Source organism: Delphinapterus leucas, chromosome 12 (genome assembly GCF_059928025.1).
Source record: "Delphinapterus leucas isolate spDelLeu-1000000601 "Yukka" chromosome 12, BTC_Dleu_Yukka2, whole genome shotgun sequence".
NCBI lineage: Eukaryota > Metazoa > Chordata > Mammalia > Artiodactyla > Monodontidae > Delphinapterus > Delphinapterus leucas.
This window is the reverse complement of record NC_143140.1, coordinates 58,541,275-58,557,098: the sequence shown is the minus strand read 5'-3', so window position 1 is coordinate 58,557,098 and position 15,824 is coordinate 58,541,275. Positions and strand designations below refer to the sequence as shown.

The following is a 15,824-nucleotide window of genomic DNA, read 5'->3' as shown; positions in this document are numbered from 1 at the left end:
CTCAAACTTCCTATTCCATGTTGTAGGGGAAAGATCAGAGTTTGCAGTGATCCTTAGTTTTAAATCCTTGTTCTGTCACTTATGTGATTTGTGAAGTTGGGCAAGTTACTCATCTTTCCTGAGCCCATTTTCTCATGGGTTGAAGGATGTGTTGACTTTTATCTCAGAACTAAGTATATACTAATGCATGTAAGGTCATGTGCTGTATTCTGTTAATAACATTCTATTACAGTATAATTTCCTATCACCTTAAAATCAGTGTGATTAAACCAAAACTAATACATTTTTTTTCTGCCTTGCTCTGATCACATAAAATAACTATTGAGATCACTTCTCCACAATCTTTTTTGAAGCTTAAAGAACTGTATGTAGTCTGGTATCTTGAAAACGTTTGGATTTACACTGCTTAGCTCTGGAGTTCTTTGGGACGTTTACTTCATGAATGGTATTGTATCACTAAGAGTTGTCAGCCTTTATCTGCAGGACAGGACTGGGCACTCAGCAGGCACCTCAGTCCCTCCAGCCAGCATTGATAGTAACACTTGCCATACTCAGTTCAGAATTCACATACCATTTTTCCCTGGAGCAGCTTTCACACTTCTTGCTCTTGGGTTTGGGCCTCTGCTGTCTCCCTTAGACTCCGACTTTAATGTCCCTAAGTCCATATTGTAATTGTAAACTTTATCCCTTCTTAGTCTCATACCTAAAATTCCTGGAAGGAATAGTTTAAAACTCTAGACCCTGGCAAAGGGTTTGACATAAGGTTAGATAAACATGTGTTGATTACGTGAATAAATTGTTTATGTAAAAGTCTCTGGGAAGTCAGTGGAAGATGCTCTACAAGTCCTGGTTGTGAATTTTTTGTTGTTAGTAGCTGATAATGAGAAGAGCTGACTTCTAAGAATAATTCAGCATTCACTAAAGGAAAAGTCAAGGCAAAGACTGGATTCAGGTTCTGAAAAACCAGTTTAGTTATGCCAGATAACTCAAGTGAAGTCCTTGAAGAGCTTTGCTGTTATAGCAACGTAAGCACAATGTAAAGTGAGGTACTCCCACCATGTTTCTATAATGTTACATTCTTTCAAGAGTCCCAAATAAAATTTAGAGGAAATTTTTGGGAAAAAAGAGGAAAACATGAAGAAGGATATTTGTAGTGAATCCTTTTACTTTCTTAGTCTTCTTCATCGCAGTGTGATCACAAAATCCAGTGGGGTACTTGGCTCCAACCAGTCAGCAACAGCCGAAGTTCCTCTTAACACGTAATTTATCACAGTATAGTTACTCTGCTTGAAATCTCTCAGCAGCCTCCTACCTTACTCACAATAAAATGGAAAATTCATATCATGAACAAGATTTTGTGTGATCGGCCCCTGCTACATCACTGGCCACCCCTCTTCTCACTCTTCTGCATTCTCTGCTCCAGCCACTCTGGTCTCCATGCTCTTCTTTGAATACAGCTCGAACGCTTCTCTTTCAAGGTCTTGGCAGATATTTTTCCTCTGCAGGAGAAGTCTTCTCCTCAATAGCCAAAACTCTTCTACTTTTTTTCAAGAATCTTTTCAAATGGTACTCATTCAGAAAGGCTTACCCCTGTTCCACCTTAAAAGAAAAAGCCACTTCTGATCTGCTCCCGCATGCTCTAATCCACCAAACCAAGCTTTATTTTTTTCTGACCCTTATTATCACTTGACATTATATACACATATATATGTATTCATATATCCATGCATGCATATAAACATTCATTTTTAAGGCTTAAAAATGGACTTTTCTCTAGCTTTAAAATTTTTTAAGCCATAGCAAAGCCAGAGAATGTACAACAGCTATTTACAGATTTAAAGCTTTTTACGTTAACTGTTCTCAGAAAAATTAGGAAATAAATACTTCATTTGGGGAATAAAGGCATAGACAGGTGAAGAGGGACTTAACTACATTCTACTCATTCCCCTGACTTTTGTGGTTGAAGACAGAAGATTCCCTTACAGTTGCATTAGGCAAAAACTACTAATTATAGCAAAACTGAAACTGGAATCCACTTCATTCCAGCACAGTGCCCCTTCATAAACATGTTCATTCCTACTTGAGTATTTTTTCCTTAAAGTTTCACAATATAAAATACTCCTGATACAGCCTCCCTCAACACAGAAAAATAAGAATTAATGTGCATTTACCCAGATTAATAAATGTCACACTTAGAAAAATTACTGAAGAGTATATGTAGGCTGATTTTGATTGTTTCTAAAATATAGTAATAGCTAGTTATTGCTATCATTATTTTTTTTGAACATCCACTTTGGTCCAGGCACTTTTGCTCAGTTTCTTCACAATAAGCCGGCAAGGTAGATTTTACTAGTGCATTTTTTAAAAGAGGTAAATGAAATTCAGTGTGTCACAGCACATTGCCAATGTCACAACCAGAAGGGGTTAGAGACAGAATTCAGACCAAGGTCCCCCATGCTAGCACCAGTGCTTTCTCTCTTGCTCCATTCCCCTCTGTAGATAACAATGGAGAACTCTGATAATCATTGGTGTAATTGAACTTATCTGTTTATGTGAAATTTTCCATGATCATACTGTGACTGGGGTTCCAGGCCAGCCTCTGCCACTCTTTACAAACAAGGTGACAGTGACGAGCTGTGCTAGAATGAGTTGTTATGAAGGGAACCTGACTGGGACCAAGAATACATCAACCCTGGCCAGAGAGAGTTAGAAGAAAAGCATATAGATTTTGGATAATCTGTACAGTAGAAGGGCAAAAAGGGAAGGAACAAACATAAGATGAAAATGAAGCATTTGCATTTGTTTGCTCGGTTTGCTAGGAACAGGCATCTTCAAAAGCTTTACAATTATAATTAACTCTTGTGGATTCTCTGGCTTTGAGATGGCATAAAAACATTTAAAAGCAATAGAAAAGCCCATTGTAAGGGCTTAAAAAGTAAGTCATTTAATTTTTCTTTCATCTGATGTTAATTTATGCAGAAACTAATAACATTTGTGGCTCAGAGCTGCTCATTGTGAAGAGGATTTCTCTCTCAGCCAGCCCTTCCTGTGATCCCTGCCAGATAGAGCCGTCATTTCCGGGCTTATGACACTTTTCTCAGAGAAAGGCAGTATGCTGATAAGTTCACACTCTATAGACACACTTAATTGTGAACCCTCTGAAAATCTTCCTAACTCTTCTCTAGCTGTTACTAACAAAACAGCAAACAAATTGGAGGAGAGGATGAGGAGGAAATTGGATATGTGGGTACACAGTCAAGTGGAAAGGGAGGAGTATTGTTGACTGTTGAAGGAGAAAAAAGTCAAGGGAAGGAGAGTTTTCATATAAGAAACACGGGTTACTTTTATATCCAAGTAGGATATAATTAAATTGTTGTGCCTTATATAAATGAAAAGCTTAATTTCACTGGTGCCAAATCACCTAAAGAATAGACAGTCGTGCTTGAAGAAATGCATGAATCTTCAGAAGTTGATGTTTTAAAATGAATTAACCACGAATAAAGTAAGTCCCATAATGATGGCTTAAAAGTCTAATTCATAAAAATGTTATTAAAGTACATTATTTATACCTGCTTTTTGTGGATTTCTGTTCTTATTCATGACTCCTTCAGTGTATGGCCATAATCACAGGCAGAGTGTATAATGGAAGCATTAATCAATCTGAACTAAGGCAAGAATACTGTATCACCACAATAAAGTCCCAGCTATATTAATATAAAGGGTAGAATTTATTACACAAGACAATTCTCTTTTAAAAAAATGAAAAGAATGCCTTCCATCTTCTGGCCTCAAATACCTAGTTTCCTTCTGAAGTTTAATATAAGATTAACTAATTGGCACGAACTTTTAAATGAAATATTTATTCATCTACATTATGAAACTTAGAGACTCGGATACTAAGTTGGATACTAAGTTGTGATCTTATCGTGGCTATGGCATTGATTTTTAATATAGGCTAAGAAATGCTTACAATTAATCTGTATTTTAATTAACTCCTTTCCTAGCACATGACATCAGATGGTGATGTTTAGCAAATGCCAATTCAACTGTCTGGCATATGCATTTATTTAGATAAGATGGAAAAGCCCTTGCTACATAAAATTTCTCCCACAGAAGCTGAAAGTAATGATACTTAAATCAAGAGTATCTTTATTCAGAATTTTAAAGACGTTTTGCATATTTAATATGTATAAACCTTTAGGAAAAGGCAAAGTAGAATTCCATTTGTTTATTTCTAACTCCAGAACTATCAAAATCTGACTTCTTGACTTTCTATTTCTGACTGGATGAGCTGTAAAGGTACAGTGTAGACAGAGTGTGAATATATTTCTCCCTACAACACTAACTTATCTCTAGAAGTCATGAAAAGAGGTTCTTTGTAAATTATACTTCTGACACTGCAAGAAAGTGTTGGCTTTGATCTCATAGGTAAAAAATCTCTATACCTAAGGGAATGAATTAATTCCTTTATTTAATAAGATGCCATCGTTAGTAGGCAACTTAAGCATTGATACTAGAAGTACACATTGAATTTCTTCAGCATAGTAACAATCTCATAATAGTTCTGGGTAATGAACATCTTTGACTGCCTGGCATTTTGTACTTGAGTTGGAGAGACAAATGGCAAAGAGAAAAGTATTTCAAATATAAGGTAAATCGCATTACTAACTGAAGATAAAAATCAGTCAGTTTCCAACATTAACTGTGCATGTAGCTGCCTCAAACCTAACAGTACTGAATATTCCATTTCAACAACTGTGTACTTCTACATGACTTTGTTATTTAAAATGAGAACACTTACCAGAAAAATGTCCGGGGATGTCTAGTTGTTACATGGCTATTGCTGGGCAGCATTTGAAGTTCCCTCTGCCCCTCAGACCAAGGTTTTCTTAGATCTCTGAAACAGAAATCTTCCATAAAGAAGTCTAGAGGTACCACAAACTGTCAAACTGTTCTATGTGTCATCCAGACTTAACAGCAACCTCTGGGTGCAAATATAGTCTGAGCACGCTGGTTGATATGGCCACTCAGAAAGGGTAGTGGAAGTTATGTCCCCAATATGGTGCCAGATAAATGTCACCAGAATCCAAATGTCTGTCGACAAGAGGCAGATCTGAAAAACAGTTAAATCAAAATAGATATTGTTAATGGCCTAATGTATTATTTCTAATGAAACTGAACATATGAAAAGAAAACAAAAAATAATTCTTTTAGCTTACCTGCAGCATTGTTTCTCAGAAATTATATTTTAATTTTCAACATTAATATCTTACTTTAGACAAACGTTTGGTTCAGAAAGCTCGAACTATCTTGTTCATTTTTTGTAAACAGTATTAGCAGCCCACAATTTTATGCACTTACTGTGAGCCAGGCACTGTGCAGAATGCTTTGAAAACATATCTAACTTTGAAGGAAGTACTATTACTTTACAAATGAAGAAAATAAGGCTTAGTGAGATTAAATCACTTGCTCAAAGTCATAAAACTATCTGGAGGCAGAATTGACGTTAATGGTAATCCTTCATTCAAAACTTCATTTTCCTTTTGTACTAAATTTTCCTAAAGGAAATATTTTAAATTTCTTCTCTAGAAAAAGAAGAAGAAAAGAAGAAAGCTGAGAATAAAGTGACTTCTGAAACAAAAAAGAAAGGTAAGGAATTTAAAAGCTAAGACATAAATTAATTAGTATCCATTTGTAATATTACTGGTAAAGCTACTGTTTTCTAGGAAAGAAATCCCCTTAACAATTTTATTGTCATTGTTACTAACAAATTTATATTTATATATTTATAAATATATTTATATATTTAATTTGTTTGTTAGTATTCCAAAAAAGTAGAGATTGATAAATTTTTAAAAGAAGATTCAAGCCTAAACACTTTAAAAATTTGTTACTGATTATTTTTTTTCTTTCTTAGGAGTGGTGCTCAATTCTACTTCATTACTTTACTTGATTACATATATGAATATGAAGTTTACTATTCAATTAATTTAGTTTAATAAAATTGTCTATCAAAAGAGCAAATTATTGGGCTTCCCTGGTGGCACAGTGGTTGAGAGTCCACCTGCTGATGCAGGGGACACGGATTCGTGCCGCGGTCCAGGAAGATCCCACATGCCGCGGAGCGGCTGGGCCCGTGAGCCATGGCCGCTGAGCCTGCGTGTCCGGAGCCTGTGCTCTGCAACAGGAGGGGCCACAACAGTGAGAGGCCCGCGTACCACAAAAAAAAAAAAAAAAAAAAAGAGCAAATTATTGAATGTATGGGAAAGAAAGTAGTTAGTTGGTTTGCTATGTTTTGTTCTTTTTTGAATGGTTATTTTCAAATAGCACATCTGAAGTCCCAAACGAGCCCAAGAGATTTCTCAGCTTCTGACATGCTTGCAGCGGCCTGATAGCCCAGGGAACATTCAATATATTCCTTTTAATGTCCTTTAGAAAAACTATTGAATTGTATCATAATTAACGATGCCATCTAATGTTCATACTGTCATGAAATTTTTTTTTTTTTTTAACCTTAGCAAAAATTTGCTCCTTCCCTGAAGGGATAGCACACCAAAACCAATGTTCTGTTACAAAGGTGCTAGTTCACTCATATTTGACATGACTATGACTCTAATGTAGAATCACTCTATACAAGATGAATTGGATGTTAATGGCAGCAAAATGTGCCCTGAAATATATGATAATTAAACAGATGTTTATAATTTTCTCATTTTACTACCAGAAAAAGAAGAGGTCAAAATGAAAACTGAGAAGAAAACTGCCATGGATGTAAAGAAAAAAGGTATTGTACTTTCTTTGCTTCCTTAGTCAGATTATGTTCAGGATGTTTGTTAATAAAGGAATCTTGGGGCAATGTAAACAAATTGAATATAGGTACTTAAGTCTGTCCATGTCCAGGCTGTCAAAGCAAAACTTGCACTAGACAAAGTTAACCACGCAAGGCAGACTTTATTCAAGGCTACTGCAACAGGGGAGAGAGACCAGAACTCATTCTGAACTCAATTTCACTGAAACAAAAAGCAGAAGAGTTTTTAAGATCTGGAAAGGGGTGGGAGGATTGTAGGCCATCTGTGTTTGCTGATTGGCCTTACTCAAAAGAAGAGAAAACTTTCTCTTATTTTCATGTCAAGAGTGTAGTTTTACAACTTGGAGCAAGGCACCCAAGGGAGTTAGGTTCCTACCCTCCCACAGAAACTGGGAGATAGAAGTACTATCTTTCTTGATGATTACATTTCAAAGGGGCGGCTCCCAGGCCTCTGAGAAAGGCACACATGGATTGTAAAACTGGCAGGAGGCTTTTAAGAAAATTTATATCTTGAAAGATCAGAGAGAGAATTTACAAGTACAAGTTTTCTAAAGTAAATGCTCTAAGAAAAGGGAGGTCAGGAGCCAAAGGACAAGAAGATGCCTGTCTTAAGTTTGGTGAAGGTGAAGAGAACTTTAAGGCCATCTTTTTCAAGACATAATGAAATTGAGTTATACATGGTATAACTTCACTTTGCAAAGATAAGAAGCAAAGAATGCAAAGATAATAATGCATTCCATTAAGAAACAGCTTAGATTTTTGCCTTAAATTTAGTTCTGCTTTTACTCTTGTTCAAGCATGAATATCTGCTTTTATTCAAGTTAAGCTTAAATCTAGGTGAAAAGATATGTAGTTGTCTCAAGTATTATGGTTTGGTGATAAGTATTTTCACCCCAAATATTTCCTCCATTAGTGTCAGTGATGCTTGAAATTCCACCATTAGAGATATTCCATTCCTTTGAGTTATGAAAGAATTGTCCTCTATTAAAATGCAAATCTCTTAGGGCCTGTGTGCATGGGGTAACAAATGAATTCCTCTCAGCTATTAACACTTAAAGTGAATGAGACTTCTAGACCTTCCCTGTGTGATAATAAGCTGAAAACATTGTCATAGAAACTGAGTCAATAGGTAAGCTTAAATGAAGGTGAAGTTGAAGAGAGCTTCAAGGTAGGACATGGTGTGGAGAGAGCAGACTGGGCTGGATGCCATTAGTGAAAACTTCCCTTCCTAGGAAGTAATAGCATACATTGGAAAAAAAATGTGGTGAAGGACACTGAATAAGAAGGTCATAAGATGACAAACTAGACATTGATTACTCTTAGTAAGTAGCAAATAGGAATTACAGGAAATCCCTACATCATGCTATAAGTGGGGTAAAAATATTGTAAAATACTGAGAGTTACATGATTGCATGGCTCATAAAATATCCAGGAAGAGACAGCCATGTGTTCTCTTGAGTTTGGGACTTGATTACTGATTACTTTGCATTGGAATTATTATTAATTTTATTATTGAACATTCATTTATTTTGTTTATTTAAAACATTCTTTATTCTCCTGGTGAAATATGTATCTTATCATAAGAAAGTGAAAACACAATTCTGACCACATGATGATGCTGAGAAACTGGTTGCTTGGGTCATTGTATCTGTGACAGCTATATGATTGAGTGCTAAAGAGAAACAAGTTTTTCCTGGGCCATCAGTTTTACTAAAGTATTTGCAGAGGAAAGTTTTGAATTGTAATTGTCAGAGTATTTATCATAGGTGTGAAAATGCAAAATCATGAAAAATGCTTTTGGCAAAACACAATGGTGTGTGTGTGGTGGTTGTTTTGATTTGAATTTTGTTTTTGAGGGGAAGGGCACAACACTTTTCTGTTCAGAGAGTGATGGGAAAATCTGATACTTCTCTGCTACTGGGAGACCTGTGTTATTAGCCCAGCAGTCATGTCAGAGTGAGATTGTGCACCACTGGCAAGAGGAATGATTATGCCAATATCCCTTCCTGCAAGGCCAGTGCTTAGCCATTGAAGCAGAGACTGAACTGGGTGATTGCACAGCACATCAGGGGAGGGCTGCTCAGCAAGTGTTGAAAAACAAGCTTGTCCTTCTTGGAATCAGTTTTCAGTTTGTTTATATGTCATTTTTACTTTTAAATACACAAAACCATTGGCTCTTACAAATCAGTTCAAATTTCTGATTAAAATATGCATAAATTATTAGTTTGCAAGCTCTTAATTTCCAAATACTCAAAATTGTGTGTGTGTGTGAGTGAGTGAGAGAGAGAGAGAGAGACAGAGAGATTCAATTAGTGTTGATTTCTAACTCATGTTTCTTTTTAGAGTTTAATAATTCTCCAACTATATTTTCATGTGAGAGCAATATGCTTTAGAAATAGCCAGTTTGAAACTTATTATGAAAGTAGTAAAAATTTCTAGAGGTTACGCGAGAAAATTGAGAATTACCTGAAATCTTGAAGAGCCGTGATGCATATGTTATTTCTTCCTAAAGTAGTCAGAGGAATATGGCTGAACATCTGATATCATTACTATAGTCCCAAATAGTGGCAAATTTACAAGACGTAAAATATGCCTAGATGCTTATTTAATATATGGGTTTTATCATGGCATTTTATTACATTTATAATAACTTTCATATTATGATTATAGAACATATAATGTATTTATATGTTATATTATTATTTTATTTTACTATATTTATATTTTATTATTATATAGGTGCAAATGAATCTAAGGCTTAAGTTCTAAGGTTTGATAAAAGAGCCTCTGCTGCATGAAACTTGTAAATCACACTTTGGTAGTGATCTGTTAGGGAAAATGTGGGTGCGGTTTTATAGGATATAAAATTGCCAGTCCATGAATTGCAATTGGGTAAGTGGTACACTGAGATTCATTATAATAATTTCTTGTTTGTATATATTTGAAATTGTCCATGGTGAAAAAAAAAGCCCAAATATGTCGTTTAAAAACATTGAGAGAAATGAAAAAAAAAAATCACCAAGATATTTTTACAATGTTATGAGGTATGTTTTACCCTGAAGAAATGCTATGAAAAAATAAAAGCAAACAAGAAAGGAAATAAAAACTTTTAAAAAACATTTTCCTATGTTTGTATCAGACTTCCGTGCTAGATATACAAACCACTCTAGATGATATAAGCAGAGAGACTTCTGTACAGGGAACTGGATGCACACACAATTGTTGAAAGGACTAGAAGGATTGATGTCAGGAGACTACACTGGATTATTGAGCACCCAGGACTATCAATTGGCCAGGAAGCTGCTTTGTTCTTTAAAGCTGCCTCCACACCTGCCTCTTTGCACCCACAGACTAGATAACTGAAAATGTTGAGGCCAGCCTCAGCCACTTACTCACATCAAAGCGACCTTGTTTGCTAAAGCATTCCTGCTTTTCAGTCTCCTATAGGTGCATCTAAATGATGAAATTAAACACGCTGGGAGTGTAGAAGACAGGTTTTTGGCATTGCAATTTTTCCAACTGGAGGGAGGGTAGAATGGAAGTAGAAAGAGGCTGTCCAAGGTATCTATAATAAAGACACTTTCAGAAACGTTTTAGAAGATAAAATTCATATACGAAATGGTTTTGAAGACCTGAATTGTACAATGACTAAACCTATCTTTGAGTTCCCCTAAAAGTTGAAAAAGATGGCTCAATCAAGCAACATGATACAATTTGGCAATTTAAAGTGCTCAAAAGACACACAAATGTAGTTTATGTTGTTCTTTACCTAAACTGTAGCAGCATGATTTTTCCCCCAAGAATTAGCTAAATAAAAGTATAAATGATAAGAAGGATCCTGAAAAACCAGACTAGCTTTTCTGAAATAAGCTGCTAGAAAAGGACTAATTCACTCATTCATTTATTCTTGCATGCTTTCCTACGGGAAATAGTCACTAAATGCCTATTATATTGTGCTAGGGGGTGAGTACACTTAAAGGTCGATAAACCAACATAACCTCTAGTCTAACGAGACCTGCAGTTTGATACGGGAGGCACACAGTGACTAAGAAGACATAATGTCGACAACTCGGGGTAAGGGACACAGAGGAAACAAATTTGGGGCAATGACAATGGAAACAATAGGTGGGGACAGCGAGCTATTTAGATAGAAAGCTTGTTACAGCAGGCTCTCTCAGAGACATTTAAATTGGAATTGGATGTATTGGAAGGATCCAGCCATTGGTGGGGACATCTTTGTGTGCTGTGTGAATATGGTATGTGCATGTGTGTGTGGTATGTGTATATGTGTGATTTGTATGAGAAGACATACAAGGGGTCAGGATATGCAGGGACATGTGCAGGTGTTTGAATTTATTAAAATTGTAATGGGAAACTCTTGAAGGGTATCAGCAGTGGAGAAAATATTTTGATTTGTGTTTAATACAAGTATATTCTCATTTAGATAATAGGTTAGAGGGAGAAAAGAGAATAGGTGCACCAATGAAAAGGTGGTGTTATTTATTGAAATAGGGAAGCCTATACGGGAACAGCTGTGATGGAAAAAATTCAGAGCTTCCTTTTGAGTGTGTTGTTTCAGATGTATGTGATGCATCGTCCAAACTTTGTATCAGGAACTATTTTAGGCGCTTTACACATACTAACTCATTCAATCTTTATGATAAATCAGGAAATAAGCTATTATAACCCTCATTATAAAATTGAGAGGTAGTAAATGTCAGGGCCAGGATATTAATCCACAGCCACATACTCTGAACAGTCAATTAGAGATATGGGTCTGGAACTCAGAGGAGATTCTGAAGTGAAACCATAGAGAGAGTTATCCATATAGATCACAGTTATTGTTCTGGGGGTGATGAGATCACCCAGAGAGATTGTGTCAGAAGAAAAAGAGAATAGAATATAGAATCAAGACCTGGGGAATTCCAACATCTAGACATTAGATAATGGAAAATCAAGTAAGAGGGGCTGAAAGGAATTGCTAGAGAGGTTAAAGGAAAAGCAAAGGAGTTTGGTAATAGAGACATTTCAGAAATGTATGTTTCAAGAAGCAAGTTATCAACTTGGTGAATATTACTTAGAAGTTGTAATGTGAGGGCAGAAAAGACAAGCACAGAGAAGAGATAAAGCCAGATTGGAATGGAAATCCAAAAATGAGAAGAAAGTAGTGAATTTCTTTCTTTTTTTGGTGTGTGTGTGGCTGTATAAGGAATAAAGAGTCTTTTTTGTTTAGTTTTGCTTTGGAAGGTGAATTTATGATAAACATAAACGGAATGTGAGAGATTGATGCTTAAAGGGATGAAGTATAAGTGGAAATATAAGAGATAATTTAGAATTCATTGTTTGATGAGCTCATGGGGGAAAAAAATAATCTGCATTTTTCTGAGATAACACCACAGACACTCCAACAGTAAAAAGTTGGTGTTTTCCAGTTATGAAGAGGAATTCGTCTAGATCACCTTAGAAAGAATATACAATATAAGATTAAGAGGCTGTTGTGATAAAACTAAAACTCCAATACTAAATACGTTCTGAATTGAAAGGCTCAGTTTTAGAAAAAGATATATCTAAGTGTTGTTGATGTTCACTTAATGGCAAAAGGTAAGTTTGTGAATGTATTGTAGCAGTGTGTTTAAAGAATCATTCATTCAGTTAAAATACCCCATGAGGACTTTACATTAAAATATCTTTGTGGCGATAAGTTAACCAGATCAGATTAATCCAGTATAAAGCTCATGAAGCTTGTGCTGTTTAAATGACACAGTCACATCTATTACCATAGAATATTTTCAGTTACTGTATGGGGCAGATACTATTAAATTCTGAACAAACTGAAACCTTTAGCTACTTGATTCCTCTATATAGGATCTTCTTTTGTCATTGAGAAATTGCAAAAAATCCTTTATAGAGGCTTATAGCTTTGAACATCTCATTAAATTTTATGCCTACCAGACATAGACTATCATCTGTTTTACTTTATAAAACTTTTGTAATAAGTTGTTCTAGCTACTAGAGCTCAAAGTAATTTACATGGCAGATTACAGACCATGAAAATACATTGATTTGTATTTAAAAGTAACTTTTTGAAATATTTATATGTACAGATATAATTGGCAAGGTAATATATAGTATCTTTCATATGTGTTCATGGTTAAGTTTCAGTTTAAAAGAGTAAAATTCTGTTTTCCAAACTTGTATTTTGAGAAGATTATAGCTTTTTATGCTCATTCCATCTTTTTCTATTTGAAAAGCACTTGATTGTAGAACGTTATCTTGTATTTGAATTTTGTACATAAGCATTTGGGCAAGATTTGACAAATGCATCAGCTTGTCATTATTTGTTAGACACTTTGAAATCTAGAATAATTTTGGGGGGGATTCTACATATTCTGTGGTAATCTCCCAGTTAATATCATTTATAATATACAGGTACTTCACACACTTTTTAGTGATATTGGGCAATTATATTAATGTATATTCTAGATGAAATTATTTAAAAAATTGTTCAACAGGTAAATAATCGGGAATTTGGCACAAATAGGACCTAATCTACTTAGTAATTCCAAGCCTTGATTTCGGGGCGCTCCAAAATTACAGGGCAACGGTAGATTACTTTTAAGTTAGCTTTTAGTTCCCAGATAGACTAGACTGCAAGTCAGAGTTCAGATGATGGCAGCTTAACTATATTAAAAACATTTACAATGCTTGAATTTCTTTGAAGGCAAGAGAATCCATTTTCAAGTGTTTTGTAGTCATAGAAATCATGTAAGACAATAGTTGCTTATTCTTTTGAGGGTAAGTGATTTTGTAATGAAACAATACAGCAAAGTCGGCTGACTTGTTACTTACTGTGATCCTTGATTACCTCTTATATCACATCTGGATTAGCCGGATAGAAGCTAAAATGCTTCAGAGATAGTAAAAGGGATTTAATGTCATAATGTGCTGTGGGATCTCTGAGATAATCCCCCATGTTCTAGCTTTGGGTTTGAACAATGAAAAAGTGTGTTTGGGCTCAATGCAGAAAGGACATAAAGGCATTTTGGTTTAAAAAAGAATTTTTAAATACATTTTAAAATTCAGAAAGGGAAAATGTTCATATTAAAAATTATTCAGGCCTGGAAAAAGTAAACTAGTATACAAAGTGACTATTTTAATAGTCTTTTTAATGCTTATTATGGAGAATCCAGACTGCCCTCTCACTGAAGACAGAAACAAAATCATCCCTCATACTTGAGTATGAGGGAGTTGTGTTATGATTTGTGAAGTATTTTCAACAAGGAGGATTGAAATACATATGAGGAAGAATGAGTAAATAGACTATGACTATTTCTTCCCTGTATGCATCCATAATGATATTTAAGTATTTCCTGTACCCATATTAGATAAATTATTTTAATTGCAGTTTATATTCAGAATGAAGTATTTTCTGAAAAAAAAACAAAATAATTTAACGTTAAAACAAAGTGGTCTTTTGCAAACACCATAAATTAAATTTTAATGAGAAGATTACACAGAGTGGTACAGGAAGTAAGATATTAGAAACGAGTTTTTCTTTTTTTAAAATTTAATAGATGGGAGGATTTTGACCAATTTGTTGGGGAATTGCATAGCCTGAGTTTCCCTTGTGGCCTGAGATATACATTTAAGCATATAGAAGCAAAATATCCAGTAATTTTTTTGTATTCTGTATCCTAAAAGCCTACAAGATTTTTCTTTCAGTAAAAGTAAAGCTTAAAAAATTTCCAAATAATATCTCCTTCAATTCCAGCCTCTCCTGGGATTCCAAAAGCATATTTTAAAAACAATTTAGCAAACCGTGCCAATATGAATTCTTTTTATCAAGATATTTTAAAGTCGTAGTAATAACAGTTAAATTTATCCACTGTGTTCTCATTTAATACTGACAACAACTCTAGAGGTAGGTATTATAATGCCCATTTTATAGAAAGGGAAACTCAGGATTGGAGCAGTTAAGTACCTTGGCCATGCTTACCAGTTAGTGATGGAGCAAAGTCAGTAAGAAGTTCACCAAATAAAGCTCGCTGTCTTTAGCAACCTGCAAACGTTTTTTTTTTCCAACTCTAGGAAACGCCTATTGTAGATTGCCTTAGTGTCTTTTTCTTTTCTTTTCTTTTCTTTTTTCTTCTTTTTTTTTCCTAATTCCTTTGAGATCATATTGCAGACAGGGATAAGAAAGGAAATAAAGAACATATACTATAAGTCTGATTCTCTTTTTTCTTGTAGAAATTATGCTTTCCTTCTTTCACTCAACAAATATTTAATAAGTGCATAACATTTGCAAGTAAATCTGCTAAATATTGGAGATGGGTCAGTATAAAAGACATGGCACTTGCTCTCAAACACCTGAGAAAAGAGGCAAATAGACATTTATAATATACCATGTCCACTATCCCAACAGAGCATGTACAAGGGCTCACACTAAGATCACGGCATGAGTCTAGAAATTGTGTCTCTTTTGGTAGATTGGTATCTGTTAGAAATTTAGAACAGGGATACTACAGACTTATGTAATAAGGTATTTGACCTAGTTGCATTTAACATAGTTTTAAACAGGCTGGAAACTGGAACTCATAAAATTTTAACAGTGCTTTATCACTGAAGATATTTGCTTTCACAAATGGCAGACCATCTAAAATAAGGAATTTGCTGGTTTATCCAAATACAGTTCTAGAGTAAAGTGTCTTCGAGTTCATTTGACCCAGGGGTCAAATGATATCATTAGGATGAGATTTATCTCTCCTCACTTTTAGACTCTGTTTCCTTGATATTGGCCCATGTGATTGCAAATTGGCCATATCAGATACTGCCTGCCCTACATCCTCTCTTATTCATGTCCTATGAGAAAAAGAATAGATTGGCTTCCTGAGAGCTCAAACAGAAAACCTGAATTGAGTCATATTGGTCCTTGTGGACCGGTTCCTGAGCTAACATTTGTGGTGAGAGTAAAGGAATAATCTGGTTGTCTTAGCTTAGGCCATAGGTCCTATCTTTT

At 35.1% G+C, this 15,824-nt stretch overlaps 1 protein-coding gene across 1 annotated transcript in view; it reads left to right on the top strand.

Moving 5' to 3' along the window:
* TRDN (triadin) overlaps positions 1–15,824 on the top strand; it is a 313,614-nt gene that overhangs the window by 121,699 nt on the left and 176,091 nt on the right. The window contains exons 11-12 of the mRNA XM_089921672.1: positions 5,590–5,649; positions 6,725–6,784. Coding sequence (XP_089777798.1) covers positions 5,590–5,649; positions 6,725–6,784 — 120 coding nt within the window. The remainder of the gene's footprint in view (positions 1–5,589; positions 5,650–6,724; positions 6,785–15,824) is intronic.